At 38.0% G+C, this 24,384-nt stretch overlaps 1 protein-coding gene across 4 annotated transcripts in view; it reads left to right on the top strand.

The window, feature by feature from the left end:
- LOC124277280 (CAP-Gly domain-containing linker protein 1-like) overlaps positions 1–24,384 on the top strand; it is a 164,999-nt gene that overhangs the window by 55,197 nt on the left and 85,418 nt on the right. For all 4 annotated transcript variants that reach the window (XM_046713041.1, XM_046712966.1, XM_046713186.1 and 1 more), the window contains exons 2-6: positions 2,098–4,384; positions 13,728–13,877; positions 14,945–15,056; positions 16,136–16,229; positions 16,503–17,670. In XM_046713041.1, coding sequence (XP_046568997.1) covers positions 2,098–4,384; positions 13,728–13,877; positions 14,945–15,056; positions 16,136–16,229; positions 16,503–17,670 — 3,811 coding nt within the window. The remainder of the gene's footprint in view (positions 1–2,097; positions 4,385–13,727; positions 13,878–14,944; positions 15,057–16,135; positions 16,230–16,502; positions 17,671–24,384) is intronic.

Here is a 24,384-nt window from a genome sequence, read left to right as displayed (position 1 = left end):
GTTATTGCTTATCATTTTCAAGTTAGTTGTTATATTTTGATGAAGTATCAGTGAATTTGGGGGCATTTGGGTTTAAAGCTTGGTGGTTAAGTATATGTCATGTGTAAATGTGTTCACTCGTTTTCTGAATAATATCTTCCATATTCAATGAAAACATTATACCAAGCATATATTCTTCCCTTGCCATTCATATAAATTTATATCATCTGTCTGTCCATGTGTGTCTCTTTCTGTCCTTCCTTCCTTCCTGTCTGTCTGTCTGTCTTGGATAGATGACATTCAGATATTTTTTTTTTCATGGTTAGAAATGACATTATCTGATTGTCATTATCATTGGGTAATTACTGAAATTGTTTTTTGAATTGTACACTGATATTAAGAGTTGGCACGTCACATTACCCTGATTATTCCCCTGGGACTGAGTGAGGGAGTTGTAACATTTTAAAAGCTTTTGATAGAAAGTAAATGATGAGAGTGCCACAACTCCTATGACTAGTCTTCAAATGAAAGCCTTTGGGAGTAACCATGGCCTAAAAACATTTAACAATGACGAAATTCATTTGAGTTCTCTCATTGGTGAAACTACCATCAGATAGTTTTCAGCCATATTAAAAGACAACCCAAATTTAAATGCAAGACTATCCATTTCCTGTTTTGGCAATAAAATTGATCACATATTTAAGGTTTTAAAGTTTTCTAAAGCAGACTTGATGCTTATTATTTACGAGTCATTGACTACATAAAAATACGATTAGAAATAATTGATTAGGAATATGCTGCAACTGCAGCTTGAGCTAAACCTGTTTCTTACTCATGAGCCCAACATGATCCAATGTTCACAAGAATTATTCAAAGCCCTGGAAATGGTCGATACTGTTTGATCTAGGATGTATGTGAACTGTCGTTTGATTGGTTGGTTGATGTGTCTGCAGTTCCAGTTCCTTTGGGATGGTAGGTTGATGGATGTGTAAATAATATAATTTATTACAGACACCTTGATGTAGCTTTAATACATCAAGGGGATTTAGCTGAATTAGCTGAATTAGCTGAAAACACCACTGGTTGTACTGCTAAGAAAAATTAAATTTAGTTTGGATGGTACTTAAAATTGACATATGTTATTTTCCCCACAAGCGGCTTACTAGCCTACTCATTCACTTACTCGAAAGCTTTTTATTCTGGCAAAATAGCAGGCTCGCTGACTTGGTTGACTCATGTCATCGGTTTCCAATTGCGGAGATCGATGCTCATGCTGTTGATCACTGGATTGTCTGGTCCAGACTCGATTATTTACAGACTGCTGCCATACAGCTGGAATATTACTGAGTGCGGCATTAAACTAAACTCACTCACTCAATCTGGCAAAATAACGACAGCATTTTGAAGTCTGCAAATTACCAACTTTGATAGAGAATCTCATAACTCCATGGACTCGATAGCAGATCTCCTGTATGAGGATTGGATGGTGCCAATATGTGACGTGACTGAGTGTGTGTCGCTGTTAATGTACCTTGATGACGTTGAGTGTTAAGCATAAGTCATGGGTTTGTCTGGTCCAAACTTAAGTATTTCTAGACTATATATTAAAATTTCAATGTCTGTTAATCCTTTTTGGAGGTATTAGCATCTGACTACTTGGGAGGTCTAGCATGTTTGATTTACATTATTCAACACACTTATTCTGTACTGTTTAAATGTTATTATGTGTCTAAAGTCTTGTACTAATGGGCTGGTGAAGATCCAGGTTAGAATTGACTCTTCAACAACCCATGCTTGTTATTAGAGGCATGTCATTGAATCCCAGTTGTGTAGATGAATGTTAATGATTTTAATCACTGGATTGCCTGGTCCAGCATCAACCATTTACATACTGCCGTTACGTAACTTGAAAATTGCTGAGTGTGTCGTTGAACAACAAACAAAACAAAACAAACTTGTAACGAATGATTATCTTTATTATGCAGAGACATGACTCAGACTCTGTCTTGGCATTAACTAATTACGACAGGTACATGTTTTCAGTCTTCTTGCCAAGCTGTTTTTAAAAGGTGACAAAATATGTGTCTCTCATTGATAAATGTGTTCTTTTTTTTCCAGGCTTCCCATCCAGAGAGCAGACTGCCACAACCTGGACGCGAGAAGAGGCGTTCATTTCTACCTGCACCATCGAGAAGTTTCAACCTACCCACTGTTAACACTATATCTCGGGAAGCCTCCCCGTCAAGAGTTGAAAAATATCGCGAAGCCTCCCCTTCAAGAGACGAGAAAAATGTAATAGTCACACAAAGAATTTGTGTTGGGGACAGAGTTTGTATTGGGGGTATTAAACATGGAACACTCAAATACTTAGGTGAAGTGCATTTAGCACCTGGGATTTGGTGCGGAATAGAACTTGACGACCCTGATGGAAAGCATGATGGTGAGGTTGAAGGTCGACGCTACTTTTATTGTCATAGGGGTCATGGTGTCTTTGCCCCTTTTGATAAAGTTGAGCTCGTTGAACCCGTAGAGGTTCAGATCAAACCTGCTGAAGTATCAGAAAATGTTTTGAAAAGACGATCACTGCCACGCCCGTTGACTGCCTTGCCAAAATCAGCATTACCGTCAGCCAGACCCCTTTCGGTCGGATCTTTACCAGACGTACGAAAACAGGTAGAAACTGTAAAGGATGATATTGACGAGGATCCTTTTGAGGCTTCAGCAGCAAAGGTTAAAGGCAGTGTGATTCAACAAAAGTCTCAGATTGCAAAGATATCAGGTATTCCACGAGTGGGCTTTGTCTCTGGTTTGCCATCCACTCAGCTGAAGCAACAAGATAGTGGATCATCACCTGAATTAAGATATAGCAAAGATGGCCCACAGAAAGATATAAAAAGTATTTTCTCCAGTTACCAAAGTAAGAGTGTAGAGGATAGTGGTAGTGAGAGATTAGGGTCATCTGGTGATGTAACACAGGGTATAAAGAGCACGTCTGCTCCAACAGATCAGGTGGTTGCTAAACCACCAAAACCATCACGTCTGCCTGGAGCGTCGCGTCTGCCAACAAAATTCTCCAAACTGGAAAGACCCTCTCCAACAGAGCCAAAGCCAGTCCCACTTGAAGTGTCTAATCAGCAAGAATTGCCATCAAAGCAGTTATCTAAGACAGCTGATAGCTTGTCCAGTGTAAACAAAACTTTTGATATTAGTACGAAGGAGAACATTCAGGAAGTGGTTGCTGAAACGCAGCCAGCCAGTGGGCAGACAACTGCTGAAGAAGCAGCAGATTTAACACGGCAGCTCCGTTCAGATAGTCGGCAGTTCTTCAACATCACTTTTGATGCTGAAAATAACAGCAGCCTTTCTCCACCTAGTTTGCCAGATGTTGTGTCTTCAGCTTCTATGTCTCCTGACTCCGTAGACGGGAGTCAGAGTGAGGTAGACAAAGACTCCACAAATAAGGCAAACACAGACGACGCCAGTCTCGATCTCCTCGATGATGAGGCTATGTGGGATAATACTGATCTTCTAGACGGACTAGACAGAGAAACAAATATGGCTGATGACAGAATGACAGCAGACACGTCTGACAGTTCTGTTATGAATGACACTGCATGTATTGTTGCCTCTACACCTTTGCCTGTTGGGAAACGGAAGTTTTGTCTTGAAGATCAAGATGATGAGGATCTTGTGAATAAGACAAATATTTCTGGCATAAAGGATTTGTTTCCTAAACTGGAGGAGGGAAATGTCAACACAAATGCTACATTCAATTTTGACAGTTCTGATCACAGCGCTGATGTCACATTGGAGGAGAGGAGCTCTTTCACAGAAGGAAGGTCTGGTGGATCTTCAGGAACGTCTCAGTTGGGGAAGTGTGATCTAATCGATACTGTGGAATCTTCTAAGAGTTCTGGTTCAGCTCGACAAGATGCTGGTGAACACACCTTTCTTGTTGAGAAAGGGATCACTGATATCTCAATGCCTCTAACTGAAATGGATGAAGTGAGGGAGATCGAGAAAACGGGAGTTGAGGATATTCTGGAAGGGATGAGTAAAAGTGTGGTGATGGATTTAGAAAAGGCTCTTGATGGCAATGATAAGTCTATGACAGATTCAGGAATCATGGATCCGATTATGTTGAATCGGAGATCTTTAACAGAGTCTGGTGTTATGATTATGAGCCAGCAAGAAAACAGGAGGTCTATGACAGATAGTGGAATTCTGGAACTGATGCAGAAAGATAAAAAGCCGATGATCGATTCTGGAATATCAGATGGTTCCATGACTAAGAGTCAGCAGCTTGACCTTGAGGATTCTGTGCGTCTGGAGGCTGACCTTCGGGCTGGTCACATGAAGAAGGAGAGACCAGTGTCTCTGATCTCGACCACCAGTGCAGATACAGGTAAGCTCCATCTGTCCTTGACCGATAATTGTACTACACTGTTAATGATTATCCATGTGAATCTTTTCACTATTGTCATGAAAAATGTCCATGACATGCATTACTTCAGGCTTTCCTCCCACCTCAAACACACAAGATATGTACCCATGAAGTTCTGTGTTGGAATTGGGTCTTTGGCAACCCATCCCATGCTTAATGTAAGAGACGACTAACAGGATCAGTGGTCTGGCTTGCTGGCTTGGTTGCCACATCCGTTTTTATTTCTTATATTCTCAGGAGACAATATTTTGAGATTGCAACTGAATTTGGATGGTGACCTTTTTTGCACTGTGGAATCTGGAAGACAATTTCCTCCCAAATTGTTTTGATTACCAACAATAACTTAAAAAGAGGCATTAGTTCTTTTGAGATGGTCCCTCCATCAGTGTACCATTTGATTGGCTGAGGGCAAATTCTGTTTTACACCACAAATTGTGGAGATGGAATAAATGTATTCTTGTGTTATCTTGACATCATCAGCCTATTTTCCAGACATTTCAACACAGTGACTTACATTAGGGAAGTTTGGAAATGTTTATAACTTGATAAAAAAACTAGATGATGCAGGAAAAGAGTGATGGAATTTTGGTAATTATTGTATGGTGTTGAATGTGTTAGAGCAAGTAGGTTGTCATGGTAATTTAAACAGAATGGGTTGATTTGTCAGTGTTGCATAGTTGGCACTTTGTCAAAAAGATATGTGCATGCAGTGATAGAAAACATGAACAAGAGCCAATATGTTCACAATTATATTTCCGACTGTTTTTGAAGTTTATAAGCTTTTGTTAACCTTTTGGGAGCCATCTCATTATTTGTCTCACAATCTGACTCGTGGCCTTGTTTTAACCCTTGTGTATAAGGTATATCGATTTTCGGTAGAAACTGAGTGAGTGAGTGAGTGAGTGAGTTGGGTTTTACGCTTGTGTTAGCAAGATTCCAGCAATATTCATGGAAGGGGTCACCAGGAATCTGCTTCACACATTGTACCGTCAGGGAATCGAACCTGGGTTTTGGGTGTGAAAGCAAACACTCTTACCACTAGGGTGCCCTGTAACCCTGTAGAAATTGAAATGGCAAAAGTAGATATTTACCTCACAATTTATCCCAGTAGTTTTTGTATGATTTGGTCACACCAACAACCTGCGTTCTAGTTTCTGAACCCAATTGTGGATGATTTTCATAGTTCATGAATGAAGCTTGCACCCAAATTTAAAAAAAAGAGTTTCAATGATATTGGTCCTATCTTAATTTATTAATCAAACAAAACACAATTTAGTCTTCACTATCAATCCTTTATTATCTCAGTGCTTTTAAAATGGAACTGACAGACACTGAATTGCTACAAAATGAATTTTAAATCTTCATTATTGAATTATTGAACCTTAAGTCCACTTGAGGGACTTGCTTCGGCACTGTGACACACTTGGAGGAGGAGGTGGCTTTTTTGTCCTTTAGTTTTTGTCACCTTCAATCAATCAATCAACGTCAGTGACGTATCCCTCGTTCAACAAGCCTATTGTCTTTGTAAATATTTCCCCACGGACTTAGCTGTGCTGGGGACACAACCCTTGGTCTAACGGTAGCCATTTGGGGAAAGGGTACAGAAATATGGTGAGGCAATCGTTCTTTTTTATCCCTTTACTAAGTCGTCTTTATTCAAATATGGAATTAAATTTTTATGTGTATGTGCTATACTGACATTCAAGGCTCAATATGTCTTTGATATGCTTCAGATTTAACGTAAAATTTGTTTGAAAAAGGAACACTTAGAATGCTGTAAGCTTTATTACATAAGCATAGATATTGTCAAAATTACACATCATCCGAATGAGTAAATACATGCAACAGGGACATCTGAAGGAGTGAAAGAGGTGGTGATTAGTCATGGAAATTCTTACACAATAAATTGCATTAAATCTTATTTTTACTTTAACTATATTTCAAATTTTAACAAGATAATTTTTTTAACTAAATATATTTGCTGGTAATGTCCTTGAAAGAAGGAGAATTGGTCTCTGCTGACAAGCAAAGTCTTGTGAAATTGTGAAAATATTTTGTCCGAGTTTTTGTTGTCCAAGGGTCAGAGGACCAGTTGACTGTGTCAAATATTATGTTGGAAAATTATTTGAGCGGAGAGGTAGTGTGTCAGGATTGTTATATTTGTGTTTACTCAGATTAAATACCTGATACAGGTGTGACTCTTACTTGGGCTCAGTTCTGCCATTGACATCCTTGTGAGGACAGGTGGGTTATAATCACAGGTGTCACTCTAATTGTATAGGTAAGAATAATGAGATACAGGTATTTTTTTACATTTGAAACAAAGAATGTTGTTCAGAAAATAAAATTTGAGATGAAAGAAAAGATCAAATTTGGAAAAGAAATTTACCTTGTTATTTTGATTCACTAAACAATGTAATTGTTATGATTGTTTTTAGTCATTTAACTTGGTGGTGAGGTAGCCTAGAGGTAAAAAAACCGTTTGGGTTTGATTCCCAACATGGGTTCCATTATGCAACACATTTCCGGCTGCACAACTGAGATATTATTAAAACAGCATTAAGCTAACTCACTTACTAACTGTACAACTTATGTATAGAATGAAATATTAGATGAAACAAACTGTGGATATTTTGTATGAAGAGTTGTTTTTTTTATGACAGTATTTATGACTTTAGGCCTCTATTCAGTAGAGAAATAGTGCTCGGAAAAAATAGACAAAAATATTGATAAGTTAATTTATCTGTGGTAAACAAAGCATGAAAATGTTCATGGTGTGAAAGTGTCAGATGTATAGTTCAAGTTAGACTGTATATCCATATACAGGTAATTCTGTTTGTGAACTGTTTCAAAATTCAAACAGGATAACAAGTTTAAATAAAATGGGTGTTTGCACCTGACAGGTGAAACTGACATTAGAACATCCGTCCTTTGTCTGGTCGTTATAAATCCTGAGTCTTGTCATGTATGTCAGTGATGAGCCTTACACCTGTCTCAGGTGTCTACTTCAATACTTATTCCTGCTTAGATGTGCCACCCAAGCTCAGTTGCATTTTGTGTGTGTCAACCTAGAACATTATTCAGAATAGAGTTATGAATTTTGCAAGTTCTTAAATTTTCAATCCTAAGTGTGCAAGTGTGTATTCTCAGCCACATGACGGTCACAGTTGTACAGACTCATACCTCTTCGTTTATATGTCAAGTTAAAATTTATGATGTAATTCAAACTACTATTTATTGATTTTACCCTAATGACATAAAGACAAAGTATTGGCTTTTCACAAGGCCATTGCATTACCTACAGCGTGTAGACCTTGACTAAACATAAGTAGCAAGCGGGGGCTCTTAGACCCACTTTTATACTTTGACTGGCCATTTGATAATAGTCATTTGCTTAGAACGATGGTCAGGGTTCCATTCAATAAAACTGTTTTAGCATTAAGATGATAAGTCCCATATTTAAATAATATTATATTATATAATAATATATATTTAAATATTTATAATCTTAGAGTTTTTGTGTTTTGATCACTATGAACCAAGTCCCAGTATTGATGTTTGAAGTGATTTGTAAATATGCTTGTCATGTTATTACTCTCTCATGCAATCTCACAGCAATGGTGTAGCCTTGTGGGTAGAGTGGTTGCTTTCCATACCAAAGTCCTGGGTTCTATTCCCTACATGGGTCAAATGTGGGCAGCCTCTTCTGGTGTGCCCTTCATGCTGCTGCAGGAATAATGCTTAAAGTTGTGAAAAGTACCATTCACATCACTGGCTTATTCTGTTAGTGTTTAGTTTAAAACCAGTGAAGATTCACGTTAGAATTGTTCTTCAGCAACCCATGCCTGTCATAAGAGGCGCAAACGGGATTGGGTGGACAAGCTCGCTTACTTGGCTGACACATGTCATCGTGTGGATCGATGTTAATGCTGTTGATCATTGGATTGTCTGGTCCAGACTTGATTATTTACAGACTGCCACCATATAGCTGGACTATTACTGAGTGTGACATTAAACAACAACAAAACTAAACTATTAGTTTAAAAATTCCATTTGGCATATTTGTAATACTTATGGCCCAGGTGGCTAAATATGCCAAATTCACCTTTGGAGTTGTTTCTCTTAGTTATTTCGACATCTGCTGGCTGGTGATTTGATTCCAAATTTTAATTGTTTTCATTTGAAAGCAAAGATACTGATAAAACTTCAGTTATTAATTTGTTTTAGAGTTGTTTTTGAATACTAAATGTAAACTGAAATGTACCTTTTGCAAGAACCAACTGAAAGTAATCAGGTGTTTTCGTGCTTGACTGGCGGTTAAAGCTGATATCACAATTATCCTTATCGAACACCTGGCAAAGAGAAATTATTCATACACAGGTGTGTGCCATTTCTTGCAATCTTCAGAGTAAAGTAGGACATTATGTTTAAATTGCTTATTGCAGTTGGCAGGGTGAGGAAATTTTCACCTCAATCAGAGGCTTTCTAGATGTATTGTGAAAAAATAAGTTGGGGATCATGACTGTTGTTTTACAAAATTGTTTTCTCAGTCTCCACTAGTAAAAAAACACAATATTCATGATCAATTAACTTAGTTTTTATTTAGTATAGCTGGAATATTGCAGATTGCAAGGATATACAACATTCACTCACTCACTTACTCTGAACCATTAAATTCATTTAATGTTATTTGAAATTTAATGGAAAACATTTTCCTAAATATATCTAACTACAAATATTGTAAACAATAAATCAGTAAGCCATGAAACTGAAATAATGTGCATTGAACATGTAAGTCCCCAATGTATGACAAAAGTTATTTATAACACAGGATATATTAAACTGTTATATACCAGGTCATTGCTACAGTGATTCCTATTGGAAACATGTCAGACAGATATAATATATATTACATAGTCTGATGTATATTGTTGCTACATTTGTTCAAACTGATTTGATAACAGACAGCTGTGTCACACTACCTATTCATCTCAGGATGATTGATGAAGGCTCACAACTACACAAAGTTATTATTGCTCTGTTAGAAAGTGCAATATCCCAGTTAAACATGAAGTGATTATAATTCTTGTAATAGTATCAATATATACTACTCAAGGCCTGCAACTTAGTTGTTTATGTACAGAAAATTCCTTATCAAATGGGGGCAGTGGGGTAGCCTAATGGTTAAAGCATTGGCTCTTCACTCCGAAGACCCGGGTTCGAATCCCCACATGGGCACAATGTGTGAAGCCCATTTCTGGTGTCCCCTGCCGTGATGTTGCTGTAATATTGCTAAAAGCGGCGTAAAACCAAACTCAGTCAGTCAGTCAGTCCTTATCAAATGTTGAGGCGTATATACATGTATACGTATTCAGCTGAATATTTTGAAACATGAAGAAAATTAGAGTGATTTTGATACTTTTATTTGCTCAGCTTTACTGCTTCTGACTGAATATTTTATGGGACAGTTTAGATGTTGTGGGTTTAGAATTGTTACTATATAGGTGTCTTGTTGGTTTGATCGGTAATTGAGTTGGTATTTAACACTGCTTGGGACACATACATAATGTCAGCTTGAAGTGAGAGGAAAGTCTGAAGTGATGCACGTCAAAAGTGTTTCCCACAATTGTGAAACCAGTCATAGGTGTGGTACTGACAAACATAGAAACATAATATAGTGAACTGGGATTTGAACCCAGGATCCTAGGTTTTTGGCATGCCCAAGGCACACGGTAAATTGTAGCACATTAACCTACTGGGCCACTTGTGCCCTCTCTTCATGTCTTTTGAACTGTAAGATAAGGTCGCCATGTGATTGTCCCATGCGGGAAAGGTGTGTCTGTCATCATAGAGACACATGGCTTGCATGCTTGTCAATGTAAAGAGTATTTTCTACTAGGTAAGGTTGGTTTGTTAATCAGTAGATGTTCATATTATGACTCGATTTGATAGATTGATGTCTTCACTTTCCATATTCTATTAAACCATGTTTGAAATTGAGGTGGACAGACAAGGGGTCTTTGTCATAACTTAAATATTAAAAATTGAAACATTAAGCAGTCCCTTGATGTAAATATGACATTAGCAAACCTTAATCACTCTGATCTATGTCTGTAAATGTCAAATTAAAGTGGGCCTAACTGCTTTTTAAAGTTTATTAAAGATCGTCTGTTTTCCGTTTTTAAACAGGGCGGTATTTTTAGACCTGTTTTGAACACTGACTATTTATGTTTTACTCCGCCATAAACAGGCTACTGGCTATTAATAGTTCCGCTGGATCAATAGTGAAATACTGGTACAATAGCCATTGCACAACACAAGTATTAATCATGTACACATGTGAGAGTACAGGTGTGCTATTCAGGTGTAACTACAGGTGCTTGTGCTGAACAGTTCCATTGTTAGATCTAAATATATTTCCCTGTTTATGTGTGAAACATATTTTATTGACAAGAATAACCATGTGAAGATACAGTCTGTAATTAAAATGTGTGAATATATTCTTTTACATTTCTAGTACAAGTAAACTTTGATTGTAGTTAGTTTATGATATTTAGAAAACATTGTTATCACCATTTAAGGGTGATTAGTCTGCTAGTCTGAATGTAGCAAAATTCCAGAAACACTTGTCAAATGTCCTTGCAGCTTTTGGGGTGGTGGGGTAGCCTAGTGGTTAAAGCGTTCGCTTGTCATAAGGAAGACCCGGGTTAGATTCCCCACATGGGTACATTGTTAAGCCCATTTCTGGTGCCCCATGCCATGATATTGGTGGAATATTGCTATAATTGGCGTAAAACTCACTTACTCCTTGCAGCTTTATCATCAGGTAGACAGCAACTTTGTTGCAGATAATTTTTCATGGACTAGTTACAAGTAATTAGGATTGTTGATTTCATTAAAACCAAATACTGACGAAAGCAACACTCATTCCATATTAAACACTGATTTTAATATTGTAATAATATTCAGTGATTCATGGCCACAGGAATGATATCTTCGTTATGCTAGAAAGGAAAGCAAGAACGACAATGGATTACGTGATTATGATGAAGTCTGGATTGTGGATTATGTTGTACAAGGATTCACAAGTTGACATTTACTTATACCAAATGTCCTTGAAAGTTTTATGTAATTATGAAACAGGGAATGTAGCTAGTTCCTAATGTTATTTATCACACAGGATATATTACAGTGTATTTACTGGGACATTGCTACAGTGATTCCTACTAGTAGACAAGGCAGCCAGATATGCAAATATATTTATACCACAGAAATGTTATGCAATATATCATAATTTCATTTGTCCCTTGTGTCAGCTGACCTTGTATCTGCTAACTGGTTCTGTTGATAACATTGTAAAAACATTGGATATATTTACCACAGTCCTGGGTTATATATAGCTTGTGTAATGGTTTATCATAATTCTCGGGCAGGAGTGAGAAATGCTCTTACAGCTTTTGTTATGTTCAAGGCTTGAAAGAAAATCTGTTTCTCTGCATGTGTCTCGGTTTGGATATAGAAGGAAAGTAAAATTAAAGTGAAAAATTTCAGACATAAAATATGTGCATATGTTGCCAGAGGAGCAGTACACACTTGTCATGCCTGTCTTGCATTTACTGGGTCATCTGTTGTGTGCAAACCTTTTAATTTAGTGAAAACTGAAGCTGGCAGAATATTATAAAATACTTTTCGGATAATTTGTTCTGAACTTATTTTAAAGGTCTTACCCAGTTCACTCATTCAGTTACTTGATTTGAATGGTGGGGTGTAATATGTGTGGTGCTTTAAGCCAGGTCAGCATTCACATGGTATGAAGTCAATCAAGTTAATTCTTCTTGGAAATAAACGTACATGAACCACATAATGGTTCTTGTAGTCTGCATAACCTGTAGAGGCTCATGGATTGTTGTTCATGGATTGCAGTGAATTCTTCACATGCATCATACATATTCGTGACAGTGTTTGAAACTGTTTTCATTATGTTAATGCTGTTTATAACTTTCTTCATCATGGGTTTAGCATTGTAGTACTTTACTCGGTATATTCTTGTCATGCACAGGACCTCCAAACAGGAACTGTTAATCATATTCTTGGTTGTTTTTGTCATTGCAAACATGCTTAGTAGTTATAACCTCTTCCAGGCATTGAAGAATGGTTAGATAGCACAGTGGTTAATGCTACTGATCTGCTGGGTTTGATGCCTGACAAGCGCACCAAATTGTTTCTTATTGTCTTGATTGGACTAGATGTTATTAAAGGATACATATACCACTTCCAGGCATTGAGGAGTTGTAAGATATCTCAGTGGTTCGTATTACTGCTGTTCTGGGTTTGATGCTTGACAAGCACACCAAATCAATTCTTGTCTTGGTTGGACAAGATATTGCTGAAACCCATGAAGATCCACATTAGACTTGATGCTCAGCAACACATGCTCATGATGTTGATCAGTGGATTGTCTGGTCCAGAGTCAGTTACAAACAAATCATATAGATTGAATATTGCTGAATGCAAAGTCATCAAAAAACAAAAAACAAACAGATATTGTTGATAGAAGATAAACCTTCTCCCAGGTATTGAGGAGTGGTTAGTTAGCTCATTGTTAAAGGTTATTGCTCAACTGGGTTTGATCCCAACACCAAATGATTGGACAAGATACTACTAAACCTTTATATAGGATATTTATAAAGCACACATATCCACGGAACTAGTGCATGCTCAATGCGCTGGTATTTTGCCCTCAATCATTGGATGTCAATCTCAACAGCACATCGTGTTATCAATTTCAACTCCTTGGGGAGAATACAACTCTTGCAGCCACAAGGCACACCGAGTTATTGTGGCATTCTCATCCTAACGAGGTACCCATTCACAGCTGGGTGGACTGGGACACATAGTCACAGTTCTTTGTCCAAGTTCACTGCACGTTGCTGTACCCGCAACTAGGTATTTGCATGTATTCATGTGGCCACCATCTGGTCATATACCAACGGATTCATGGGTTACCTTTCATTAAATATCACATGCTTCAATGTGTGAATTGGGGTTAGCACAATGGTTAATGTGTTTGCCCGTCATGTATGGGAGTTTACTTTGATTCCCACGATGCATAATGTGCTAATAGTGATGATGGTGAAAGCGTTCGCTTATCATGCCGAAGATCCGGGTTCGATTCCCCACATGGGTACAATGTGTGAAGCCCATTTCTGGTGTCCCCCATCGTGATATTGCTGGAATATTGCTAAAAGCAGTGTAAAACGCAACTGACTCACTCACTCACTCACTCCTTCTTCGTTCCCTGCAGGTTATGTACCAGACACAGACTCAGAAGCGGGAACCTTGACAACCAATTCCCCCTTAGACTGGATGGAGAAGCATGTCGGCATTGGAACCACATTGTCATCAGTAGAAGAACAGGACGATTCCTACAGGGAGTCCTTCACTGAAGGTCAAGGTAAGATGGGAATATTCATATGGGATCTCTTCCCACATGACCAATGTCGTTTATATCATGTCTTACTGCTCACTTCCTCTACACAGAAGGTTAGAGGACATCCTGTTACAGGTCACTGGCCAATATAAGGTCATCTAAATCAGAACATTGCTTATGAAAGTGAAATTTCCAAATGTGTTCATGTAATGTTGAAAAGGTTGATACGGGTATTAATGTATGGCAGTTGCAGCCTGTATGACTGATTTCTAATGCATGACGTCATCCGTCTTTCACTTCAGGAGGGTCATCTGTCTCTCACTTCAGTAGGATATAATATTTCAAAAAGAGACAGGGCATAGTGCCACTTGTGAGACTTTCCAACACTTTCTTTTGGTCAATTTTAAAAATTTGAAGGGCAGTACATTAGCCAAGTGGTTAAAGCATTTGTTCATTGCACATATTTCTGGTGTCACCTGCCATGATATTATTGGAACATTGCTAAAAGTTGCATAAAACCACACTCACTAACTTCATCAAATTTCCAGTCTTGAACTTCAAATATTAACTACTTCAAATTGTTAAATATTTTTGAAGCATCGTCTGAAATTGAAATTGCCATTTTGAGTGAAATAATGCCATAACTAGTAGGGTATCCTTGTGGTTGAAGTGTTCACTGCTAAGACCAGGGTTTAGTTCCTCATATGGGGCAGTGTGTGATGCATGTTCCTGGTTTCTTGACATCAGTGTAAAACCTCAGATTGAATGTCTTTGAAAGCCAACATATTCTTGTTTCATTTTAATCTAAACTAAGCACATCTATCTCAAAGCCTTGAAATATTGTTTTTGCATATTGAAACCACAGGAACAAAAATCCATATTGGCATTAATTTGGCAAAGTGAAATAAGAACTTCAGTTTCCTTTTAAAAAAACATCCATCCATATTTCATGGGTAAAATCTATAACTCTTTGTCATCAGTTCTTTTATCCAAGTTTGGTAACAATCTTCCCTCATATCCACCTTCGTAACAGTGTTTTTACTGAACATTCAAGGAGAGAACAAAGAATCACTTCAATTTCTTATTTCAAGATCCCAGAAAGGTTTCGGTTGTGGTGAAGGATTCCGAGGGCGACTCCGACAACTACAGTGACATCGGTGCAGGTCGCAGCGACACCGACATGGGACGGAAGGAGATCGAAATGTGAGTATTTAAAAGTTAAAATTGATTAAAATTTGATAATATTGGAGGGTTTCTACTCTCTTCATTTGTGTCAGATGCCAAACCATGTAAAATGATTAAAGTAACGGTTATCAAGAATCTCTGATTTTATCTTATATTAAAAGATTGGGCAGCTCAGTTCTTTTATATTACTGTGGAGGGGCGGTGGGGTAGCCTAGTGGTTAAAGCGTTGGCTCGTCACGCCGAAGACCCAGGTTCGAATCCCCACATGGGTACAATGTGTGAAGCCCATTTCTGGTGTTCCCCCGCCGTGATGCACTTGGAATATTACTAAAAGCGGCATAAAACCAAACTCAGTCAGTCAGTCAGTCAGTATATTACTGTGGTATTAATTCTAGTAATTGGAAGAAATTAGGTGGTCCTTAACTGTCTTTGGTTTGGTATCTTCAGTTTACAAAGTCATTTTGACAATTATATGTTTCCTGCAAAATCAACGTCATTATTAACCTTGTCAAAACGATATCAATGATAAATGTTTGTAAAGTTGTAAACATCCATAGCCTGAGTCACTTTGGTTTTCCTACAACCTTCAGAATGTCCAGCTAACACAATATCAAGCTGTGATATTACTGTTATACTGTATAAGGCAGCATTAATCCAACTTACTCATTGTAAATATTTTCTCTTTCCTCATTTGATATATACTTTTCAAAACAAGTTGGAGAACACCCATATCGGGAAGGCTAAACAGCAGCTACAGTTTAAAGGTTCTGTTGCGGAACCTACCAGCTATGGTTTACCTATAGTCATATGAAAAAGAATTCTTAAACTTGTTTTGAGTATTATATGTATAAGTTAGCGCAGCAACATATAGAAATCTAACAAAATAGACAATTTATTGAGAATTAAATTAATTAAATTAATTTCATCAATATATCACTCACTCCCCGCGCACTCACTCACTCCTCACTCACTCACTCACTCACTCACTCACTCACTCACTCACTCACTCACTCACTCACTCACTCACTCACTCACTCACTCACTCACTCACTCACTCACTCACTCACTCTTGTGAATGCTACTTACTCTCTGTACAGGGATGATGCCAGCCTACCAGTTCAGGACGGTGAAGTCAGTGGTGTGTCTCTGATTGCTTCAGACTCCAGCAGTTTACAAGGGTCTACAGCACAGGTTTGCACAGATTCAATCTTGTTTGATTCTTTTGAATGCAGTAGAATCACTTTTTTCTTGGTGTTCTTGAGTAAAATCCATAGTTTTAGCGAAGTACTCATCATTGCAATTTGGTTTCTGTTAATAAAGAAATTGAAACTTTTCTTGTGAGTCAGACCATTTTGACCTGACTTTGAGTTCCTGGCTTATGCAGATAACTATGGGTTGACATTTAGACCTGTCCTTTGTAACCTGATTACTCACTGCAATTCAATCAACCTTAATTATCTGCAGGCTGTGTCGCCATCAAGTCTTGACTCATCATTGATGGAAGACGATCGAGCAGAAGCTGACCAGATCCATTCGGTCAAGGGAGGTAATCAGGATTCATCACCTGAAAACACTTTGAAAGACCTGTCGGACACATCTCCAGATGCTGGGATGATGCCCATTGAGGAATCTGTGATATTAGGGGAGATAACTGCATCTAGTCAAGGGGAGATTAGTCTGAAAGAGTCGGCAGAAACAGCCCATGAAAGTGCTAGTCAGGAGGTTTTGGCAGGTTCTGCTGGTCCCAGTGTAAATATTGATGATTCTATTCAGGAATGTTCGGGTGAAGACAAAAGTGCAATAGATTTGGATAAATCTGGTCAAGAAGAAGCTAGTGCTTTGAAAACTCCATCCAAGGGCAAAAGTGCAACCCCAGCATCAAAAAAGAAAAGTGCTGAGAAAGTGATTGAACATAAGAAACCTAATCTCAATGTGCGATCGTCATTAGCAGATTATATCCGAGCTCCGGTTCCAACAAAACCCAAGGAAGAGAAAGGGGAAGATTCAAAATTGAAGAAAAATGTGGTGAATAAGAAACGTGCTGATAACAAAAAGACAGACGTTGGGAAATCGCCTGAAAGTGCTAATGTCAAAACTGATGAAAATACTGCAGAATCAAAGAGAATTCGACCCAAAATTGAAAAGGAACCCCCCAAACTAATCAAAAGGACTCCTCCGAAAAGCAAATGGGATAATATCATGTCACAACTTGACAGTAGTAAAGTGCCTAAACCCAAACCTAAGTCAGAAATAAAGAGTAAACTGGAGACGTATCTTGCAACCCCAGTACCAGTGGCACCAAAGAAGGAAAAGGAGCCAAAAAAAGAAATTAAACCAAGAACAAAAGTAGTGTCATCCCCGAAACCTGACTATAGTAAAGTGAAGAGCAAGCTTAGCATTTCTACTCCTCCTCCGCTAAAAAGGGAACAGTCGCCTGTGGCCAACAAAACCCAGAGAATGAGGTCACCGCGACCCCTTCCCAGATTGTCCAGTGGGAACATTCATCTGGATTTATCAGAGTCGTTTGACAACAGTGTGCACAGTTCAGCCCGGAGTAGTCGCACCGATCTTAGTGTGGATATAATTGAAAATATGCCGGAGTCTCCCAGAGAATCAAAGGCAAGAACACCAAGTAAGTAAATTTGCCAAGTTTTTCTTAACGACCTGGGTGCAAACCAGCCTTAGCACTAAGACTGTTGTTAGTCAAGGTATGTGAGTAACGATGATCTTAGTGCTATGATCGCTTTGGATCAGGACAATCGGGCAATTTCAAATACCCTAGGGTTTAACTCATAACTAACGCCTCCGTGGTGTAGTGGTTAGAGCGTCCGCCCAGAGAACGGAAGGTCACGGGTTCGATCCCCGACCGCGTCATACCAAAAGACGTTAAAATATGGTACTTGTTGGTCCCTGCCTGGCGCTCGGCATTAATGGGTACAACAAGGACTGGTCGGCTCGGAGTCAGTATAATGTGTCTGAGTGGGGTATTCATGCTTCACTGCGGCATGGTATCTCAGTGGGCTAGCACTATAAAACCAGCTTCAGTCTGGGCTAGTACAAGCAGCCGCACATACACATACACACACATGCACGTCGTCATCTGAGCGAAATATTCTCAAGCACTACGATAAACCCAATTTCACCTCACCTCACCTCACCTTAACTCATAACTATTTGAAAATTTAGTCGAAAATTGACTTGAAACATTCTGATGAGTCAGACTAATCTTTTCATTTAGTAATCCAGAAGTATTGCTATGCAACCCAGACTACATTAGATTGATATTTTGGTACAAATCCATTTGGTATGGAGAGATCCACGTAGAACAGTGGTCATATTGTGTCACAGTTCAGTGTCAAAGGTTCGAATCCCAGATGTTCCCAATTGTGTTTCTAGATTTACAAACATACTCACCATGCTTGCACTTGACACTTTCTTCCTCCACTAAGCTGATTCCACACTATGGAACTGGAATACTGTTCAAAGTATCAGTAAACCAATTCACTCACCAAACAGACAGCATTCTGGTAGCTGTTATTAAGAGGTTCCACCTTAGCCTTACCAGAAGTTCAGTATAGAGGGTTCTTTTTGTTCCAAGCCTGCTTTGATTATTCCCTTTAGCCGTGATTGAATTCCCAGTCAGAATTTATGGTTGTGACAGGCAGGCAAATGGATCAGGTAATCCGACCTGTTGATTTGTACCTAACAAAGTGGAAAGTATCCCACAATATCAATCACTTGGCTATCTGTTCTAGACTCAATTATTTACTCAATCTATATCCTATATGTGAATATTCCTGAGTGCAGCATTAAACAACCAACAGTAAAAAAAAAAAAATTAATTTGTTTTTAAATGGGACGTGTTGTATCTTGATGCAAATCTTACAGTCAATATCAAATATATCTTCTGTAAAAACAATTCCATATTGAAGTCAAGGGCATTTGGCATCCTTGTGGTTAAAGCATTTTCCCATTAGATAATTCCTGAATTCAATTTCCAACATTAGTAATGTTTTGAAGCCCACTTCTGATGTTTCTACCTTGATATTGCTTGGATTTTGTTAAAGGGGTGTAAACAAATACCACTATTCGCTCATTGTATTGGAATCATCACCTCATTTACTAAAGCCAGTTGACCGAAGGAAATGTTGACCATGTATTACAACACAGCCCCAAATAGAGCTTTATACAGGGTTATTACATTGCCAGGACATGCAGCTGGTTGATACGGGTTTTATTCAATATATTGTATCTTGAGTCTGTCCAATAACATTGACTAAGTGAATCACTCTTCAGAGTCTAGAATCAGGTACATTTAATGCCCCATGTAAAGGATCATTACTGGTAAAAATATCCACAGACTAAACACAGTTCAGCTGACAAGGAGAGTGTTATTATAACACAACCTGAAGCCATTTTAGATCCTATCTAATGGACTTGGAACATGTTTATTAAGACTAATACTTCACTGTTTTAGGTTTGGAGTGGTGGGGTATCCTAGCGGTTAAAGGGATAGTGTGATTGCAAATTTCTTCAAGGATGGGGAACCAATGGTCTATAATTTGGCACTATGCTTAACTTAGATCATTTGGGCAAGGGGAGACTTACATCTAGTCTCTGAAATGAACATATTTTACAGAAAAAGAATATTAACAATACTAATTGGCCACTTATATAGCGCTGAACTCCACACCACAGGGACATGCTCTAAGCGCATACACCATGATGGGCATTATTACCCCGCTAAAACCAAGCTGCCTGTGAGGCGCTAGAAGGTTAATGGTCATGTGATTTATACCACCAGGTACCCATTATTAAATTAAAATAAAATACATTAAAAAGGAGCCCAGAGACTTTCTTCATTTTCAGAAACTGTAATCCAGACTTGCTGCACATTCTAGACATTTTCATGGTCTGATGACTAGGGCAAGGGTTTATATCACTGATCATATGTTGATTTTATACTTGGTTTGTCATCCTAATACATGGGTTTCACTCATATGGTACAGGTTGTCTTCAAACTGTTTACTGGAATAATAGATACTTCTGGAGAAAGTGTGATAAAATGCCTCAGTTAGAAATGAACTTCAGCTTCCCTTTAAACAATGTACCAAGTCAGACAATAACAAAAAAGTAGATATTTGTACATATCATCAGTGAAGTTTTTCCATATAATTTCATTAAAGTAGTTTTCATCCAAATAGCATCACTCAAGTCTAAAGTTATTGGTTATGAGAAGTTCAGGACAATAGGCTTTTGGATAGTTATAGTGAGTTATCCTATAGCAGGGTGTAAGAAACATTTATTCAATGAGTGTTATTGGCAGATATTGATTGGAATCTAGGTCAGTCATCCAGAGAACCAACTGTATGCTGGGAAAAACATTGTGGTAGGGGTGGTGTTCTGTGAAGACGAGGTTGGCATGTTTGCCTTGTAATTAAGTAAGGGTTGCCCCATGGAATCCATCGTCTTGGCATATCAGAAATATTGATCAAGTGACTTGATGAGACTTCTTGAAATGCTTCATCAGGAGTGCATAGCTGGAGCAGATTTTCTCATTGTCCTTGTCGGAAAGGCTGAAATTTAAAGCTCCAAGTCAGTAAATTTGAAGAAGATTATTTTTTTCTGTGTTGGTAGTTTATGGGAAAAGTCTTCTTAATGTGTTCTTTCAATTTGATTTAGTGTCAAGATTTAATTTTACGTTCTACGACCAATTCTATTTCCTGAACTAGAATTTTGATGAAGTAATTTGAACTTAAAGAGTATGACAAATTGGGAAACCTTTTTCATATTTCAACAATTGCATTAAGAAGGGAATACATTTTTCTTTGTGTAAAGTACAAAGAAATTAATAGAGTTAAATATTTATCAGCATTAGATGAGGGCGTTCCATACAAAAGTTTTAAAAGGCAGAATATTTTAGAAGAGCAATTCTTCAAAAATTGACTCTTTTTATCAATATCTCCTGTTGGCCAAATGCCAGAGTGGTCCATGGGTGACTGTCAGAATGATTGCTGCATTGATCTTTCAGAGTTCATCTGGACTTGACCCACATTCAGTAAAGCTTGACTGACATGACCCCAGAAAGTTAACTTGAAGTTTCTGGAAATATATAAATTTGATCAAAACAAGCAACTTCATTAAAACTAAGCATCAATGAGAAAGGGCCCTGCGGAAAATCTAGATTGACATCATTTTGGGCTTCAGTATTATAGAAAGACTGGGCATTGAGGCAAGTAATGTGGTTCGGGGACTCGCGCAGGAGACAGACCTGTGAAATGCTTATCACAGAATTATGGATGCTGTCTGTACTAATTATATTTAAAATTATTTTTTGTAAACAGTTGACCAAGACAGTTTGATATGGACACTTGTAGAAGAAAGAGAATTTGTGATTGTCTTGCATTAATTGCAGCTAAAGGTCACAAAAGTATGAATTTAGAAAAAAATTCATTCCAGCTTCCATCATTGTTGGTTGTGAAGTACTATAAGAACTGATTTTATGAAAATAGTGGTAAGGATACATGTATCTATGCATCTCAGTGGTTGTGATCAATTCATACAACCAATGCAGATATGTCTAAAGATAACCATACCAATCGATATGGTAGTGATCACTCCAAGCCATCGATCCTATGAGAACTGATGTTATCTGAAGTAGTTGTATGGAGAACTGTACCAATCATCATGGTTTGGATTAGTTCATGCATCATCAGATCCCATAAAAATCTCATGTGAAGAACAATAGTTGATAGGACATATGTACCAATCTATATCGTAGTGATTCATGCATGGTTGTCATGGGAACAGCATGAAGTGTGAAGGCAGATCAATAGAAGGTGCAGAAGTAGTTTCAGAAATACATCTTTCTCAACATGGGAATGAGTCACACTTTCCCAATTTAGGAATTATACGTCCCTAGTGAGTCTTTGAAATGTGAAAAGTTAAATCTAAACAAGAAATTGAAAAAACTGTTAAAATAAATTTTGTCCTTTCGAACCTAGCCCTGTCAGAGCAGCCACACAACATCCTCACTCAATGTTTTCTTTTATCTACATTGTAATGAATATTCATCCACTTCTGTGGTAAAAAGTGTTTTAATGGTTAGTCAATAATGTTTCAGCTCTTATGTCAGGGTCCTGATTCAAATGCTCACTCACTCTCACTGTTTGGAACAGGATGCCCTGACATATGAGCTGGAACTTTATTGACTACCCTTTACAACCATTTTTTCACAACAGAAGTGCGTCATGATTAATCATTCAAAACTACAAAAGAGGAATATATGAAAACCATTCAGAAGTGACATAGAGCCACTGGATTCATAGCTCTTCTCTTCTGTTAAAGTATAAGCATAACAATGTACAGTTTGTATTGGCGTGAAGGCTGCATATTGATTCTGTTGTTCCAACATGGCTAGGTATTGTTCTGCAAATCTATTGATCACAGTCATATCTAACTCAAAGTGAATTGTTGAGGCTTGAATGAGTTGTTGGTAGATGCAGCTGCTTGTGTTTGTGGTGTAGAAGTTCCTGAAAAACAGTTTTGTGATAATCTTAAAGTCATTTTGATGAAGGGCAAATGTTTCTTAACAATGCTAAATTATTTTATCCAGAAAACCAGTTGTCAGACTTCCATTTTCTTGTGGACTCCATGGTGGCGGACTATGTTAGACTGCTAACTTTGTGTGGTGGCCATTAGATGTCTCCCTGATAATGTGGGTTTTAATCTCAAATGGGATTCTACCCAAGAAATTACTAGAATCTGTACCTTACTGCATTTAGGTACAATGCGTAAAGCACTTTTCAGGTGTCCCCTGCTGTCATATTGCATTAATATTGCTAAAAAAACTATATTCACTCACTAACGTTTACAAGGCAAAACCGTCACGCTGAAGACCCCGGGTTCGAATCCCCACATGGGTACAATGTGTGAAGCCCATTTCTGGTGTTCCCCCACCGTGATGTTGCTGGAATATTGCTAAAAGCGGCGTAAAACCAAGCTCAGTCAGTCAGTCAGTACAAGGCAAAACAATAGTTCTTACAAAACTTGTATGTCTGTCTGTATTCTGCTCTTTTAAAATGAGTAATAAGTCACTTTGACATAGCTGAAATGGTACTCTTAACTGTTTTCAACAATATTTAGTAATTCCCACATCACCAGCTAACAAAATCCCGAAACCTTCAGGAACATGATGCAAATGGCATACAGAACCATGCTGCCTTTGTTTCCCTCCTGTTATGAGATTCCGAGGCAGGACCAGACGGCCATCTGTGTGGGAAGAAGCAGGGAATATCGATTCTATACTACGCTGCTGAGGAATTATTGCATGGCTATTTCTGATAACATCCCACATTACTAGCAGCACTGATAGCCCTGTAACAGCTTTCACATCCTGGAATTCCCAATTGGCCGTTTGGTAACAGCTATGGCTTTGAAATCTTTTGTTCGTCATCAATCCGTTGTGGACAAATGAAAACTTTAAAAAAAATCTTTATAGATTTATTTAAAATTGTGTGTCTGTCAGCAAACTGAAGTATGATTACAGTTTTGCTTCCAAATATGTCCATGCTTCAGAATGAAACTGTTTACTTGAAAACTAATCATTACATGTCATGTAACAGATGCAGAATGTCTGGTTCGAAGACAGGCCATATGGCCATCATGTTAATGCTTTGGATGAAAAGTCAATACTCTGGTGTGACTTTCATCAGTCTTGTGCACTTTATGACTCTTTTACTGTAATTGATTTATTATTTTTCAAGCAATTCATACTGGACAAAGGTCATGTTTTGTATACAAAGCATGAATTATTTCATTGCTTTAAGACAAGGAGCAGTTGAATAGTCCAGTGGTTTATTGTGATGGTGCAGATGTTTTGTGATGTATTGGGACAAACTTCATCATTGGTTCATGCATGAGCCAGCATATCTTCTGTCAGAGGCACTGACAATTTGACCTTATTGTCTAAAAGCCCTGCCTTCTGGACAATTACTCTATCTGTAAATCTATCTTCCTATGTTCAATCATATATTTTTTTAAATTTCTTTGAATTTAAATTAGATTTCTGCAACATGTACAGACGTTGTTTTTGTAAGCCGTTGTATTGATTTGTAAAGAAGCTTACAGTTATTGCCGGGAGTTAGCAAGGGAATTGTTACTTTGTATTACCATTGCCTAGGTGAAGATTAGCTGCCAAGCAAGTCTTTAGTCGTCTAGCATTGATTTGTTTCAGAATATGTCACCATCACTTCATGTGTATTGGATATTCCAGGTGACTTTTGAGTTTGTTTTGTTGGTTTGCTGAACTCAGCAATATTCCAGCTTGAAGTGTTGGTTTATAATT

Source organism: Haliotis rubra, unplaced genomic scaffold (assembly GCF_003918875.1).
Source record: "Haliotis rubra isolate DU_JTF1 unplaced genomic scaffold, ASM391887v1 Scf1, whole genome shotgun sequence".
Taxonomy (NCBI): domain Eukaryota; kingdom Metazoa; phylum Mollusca; class Gastropoda; order Lepetellida; family Haliotidae; genus Haliotis; species Haliotis rubra.
This window is presented reverse-complemented; position numbering and strand designations above follow the sequence as displayed.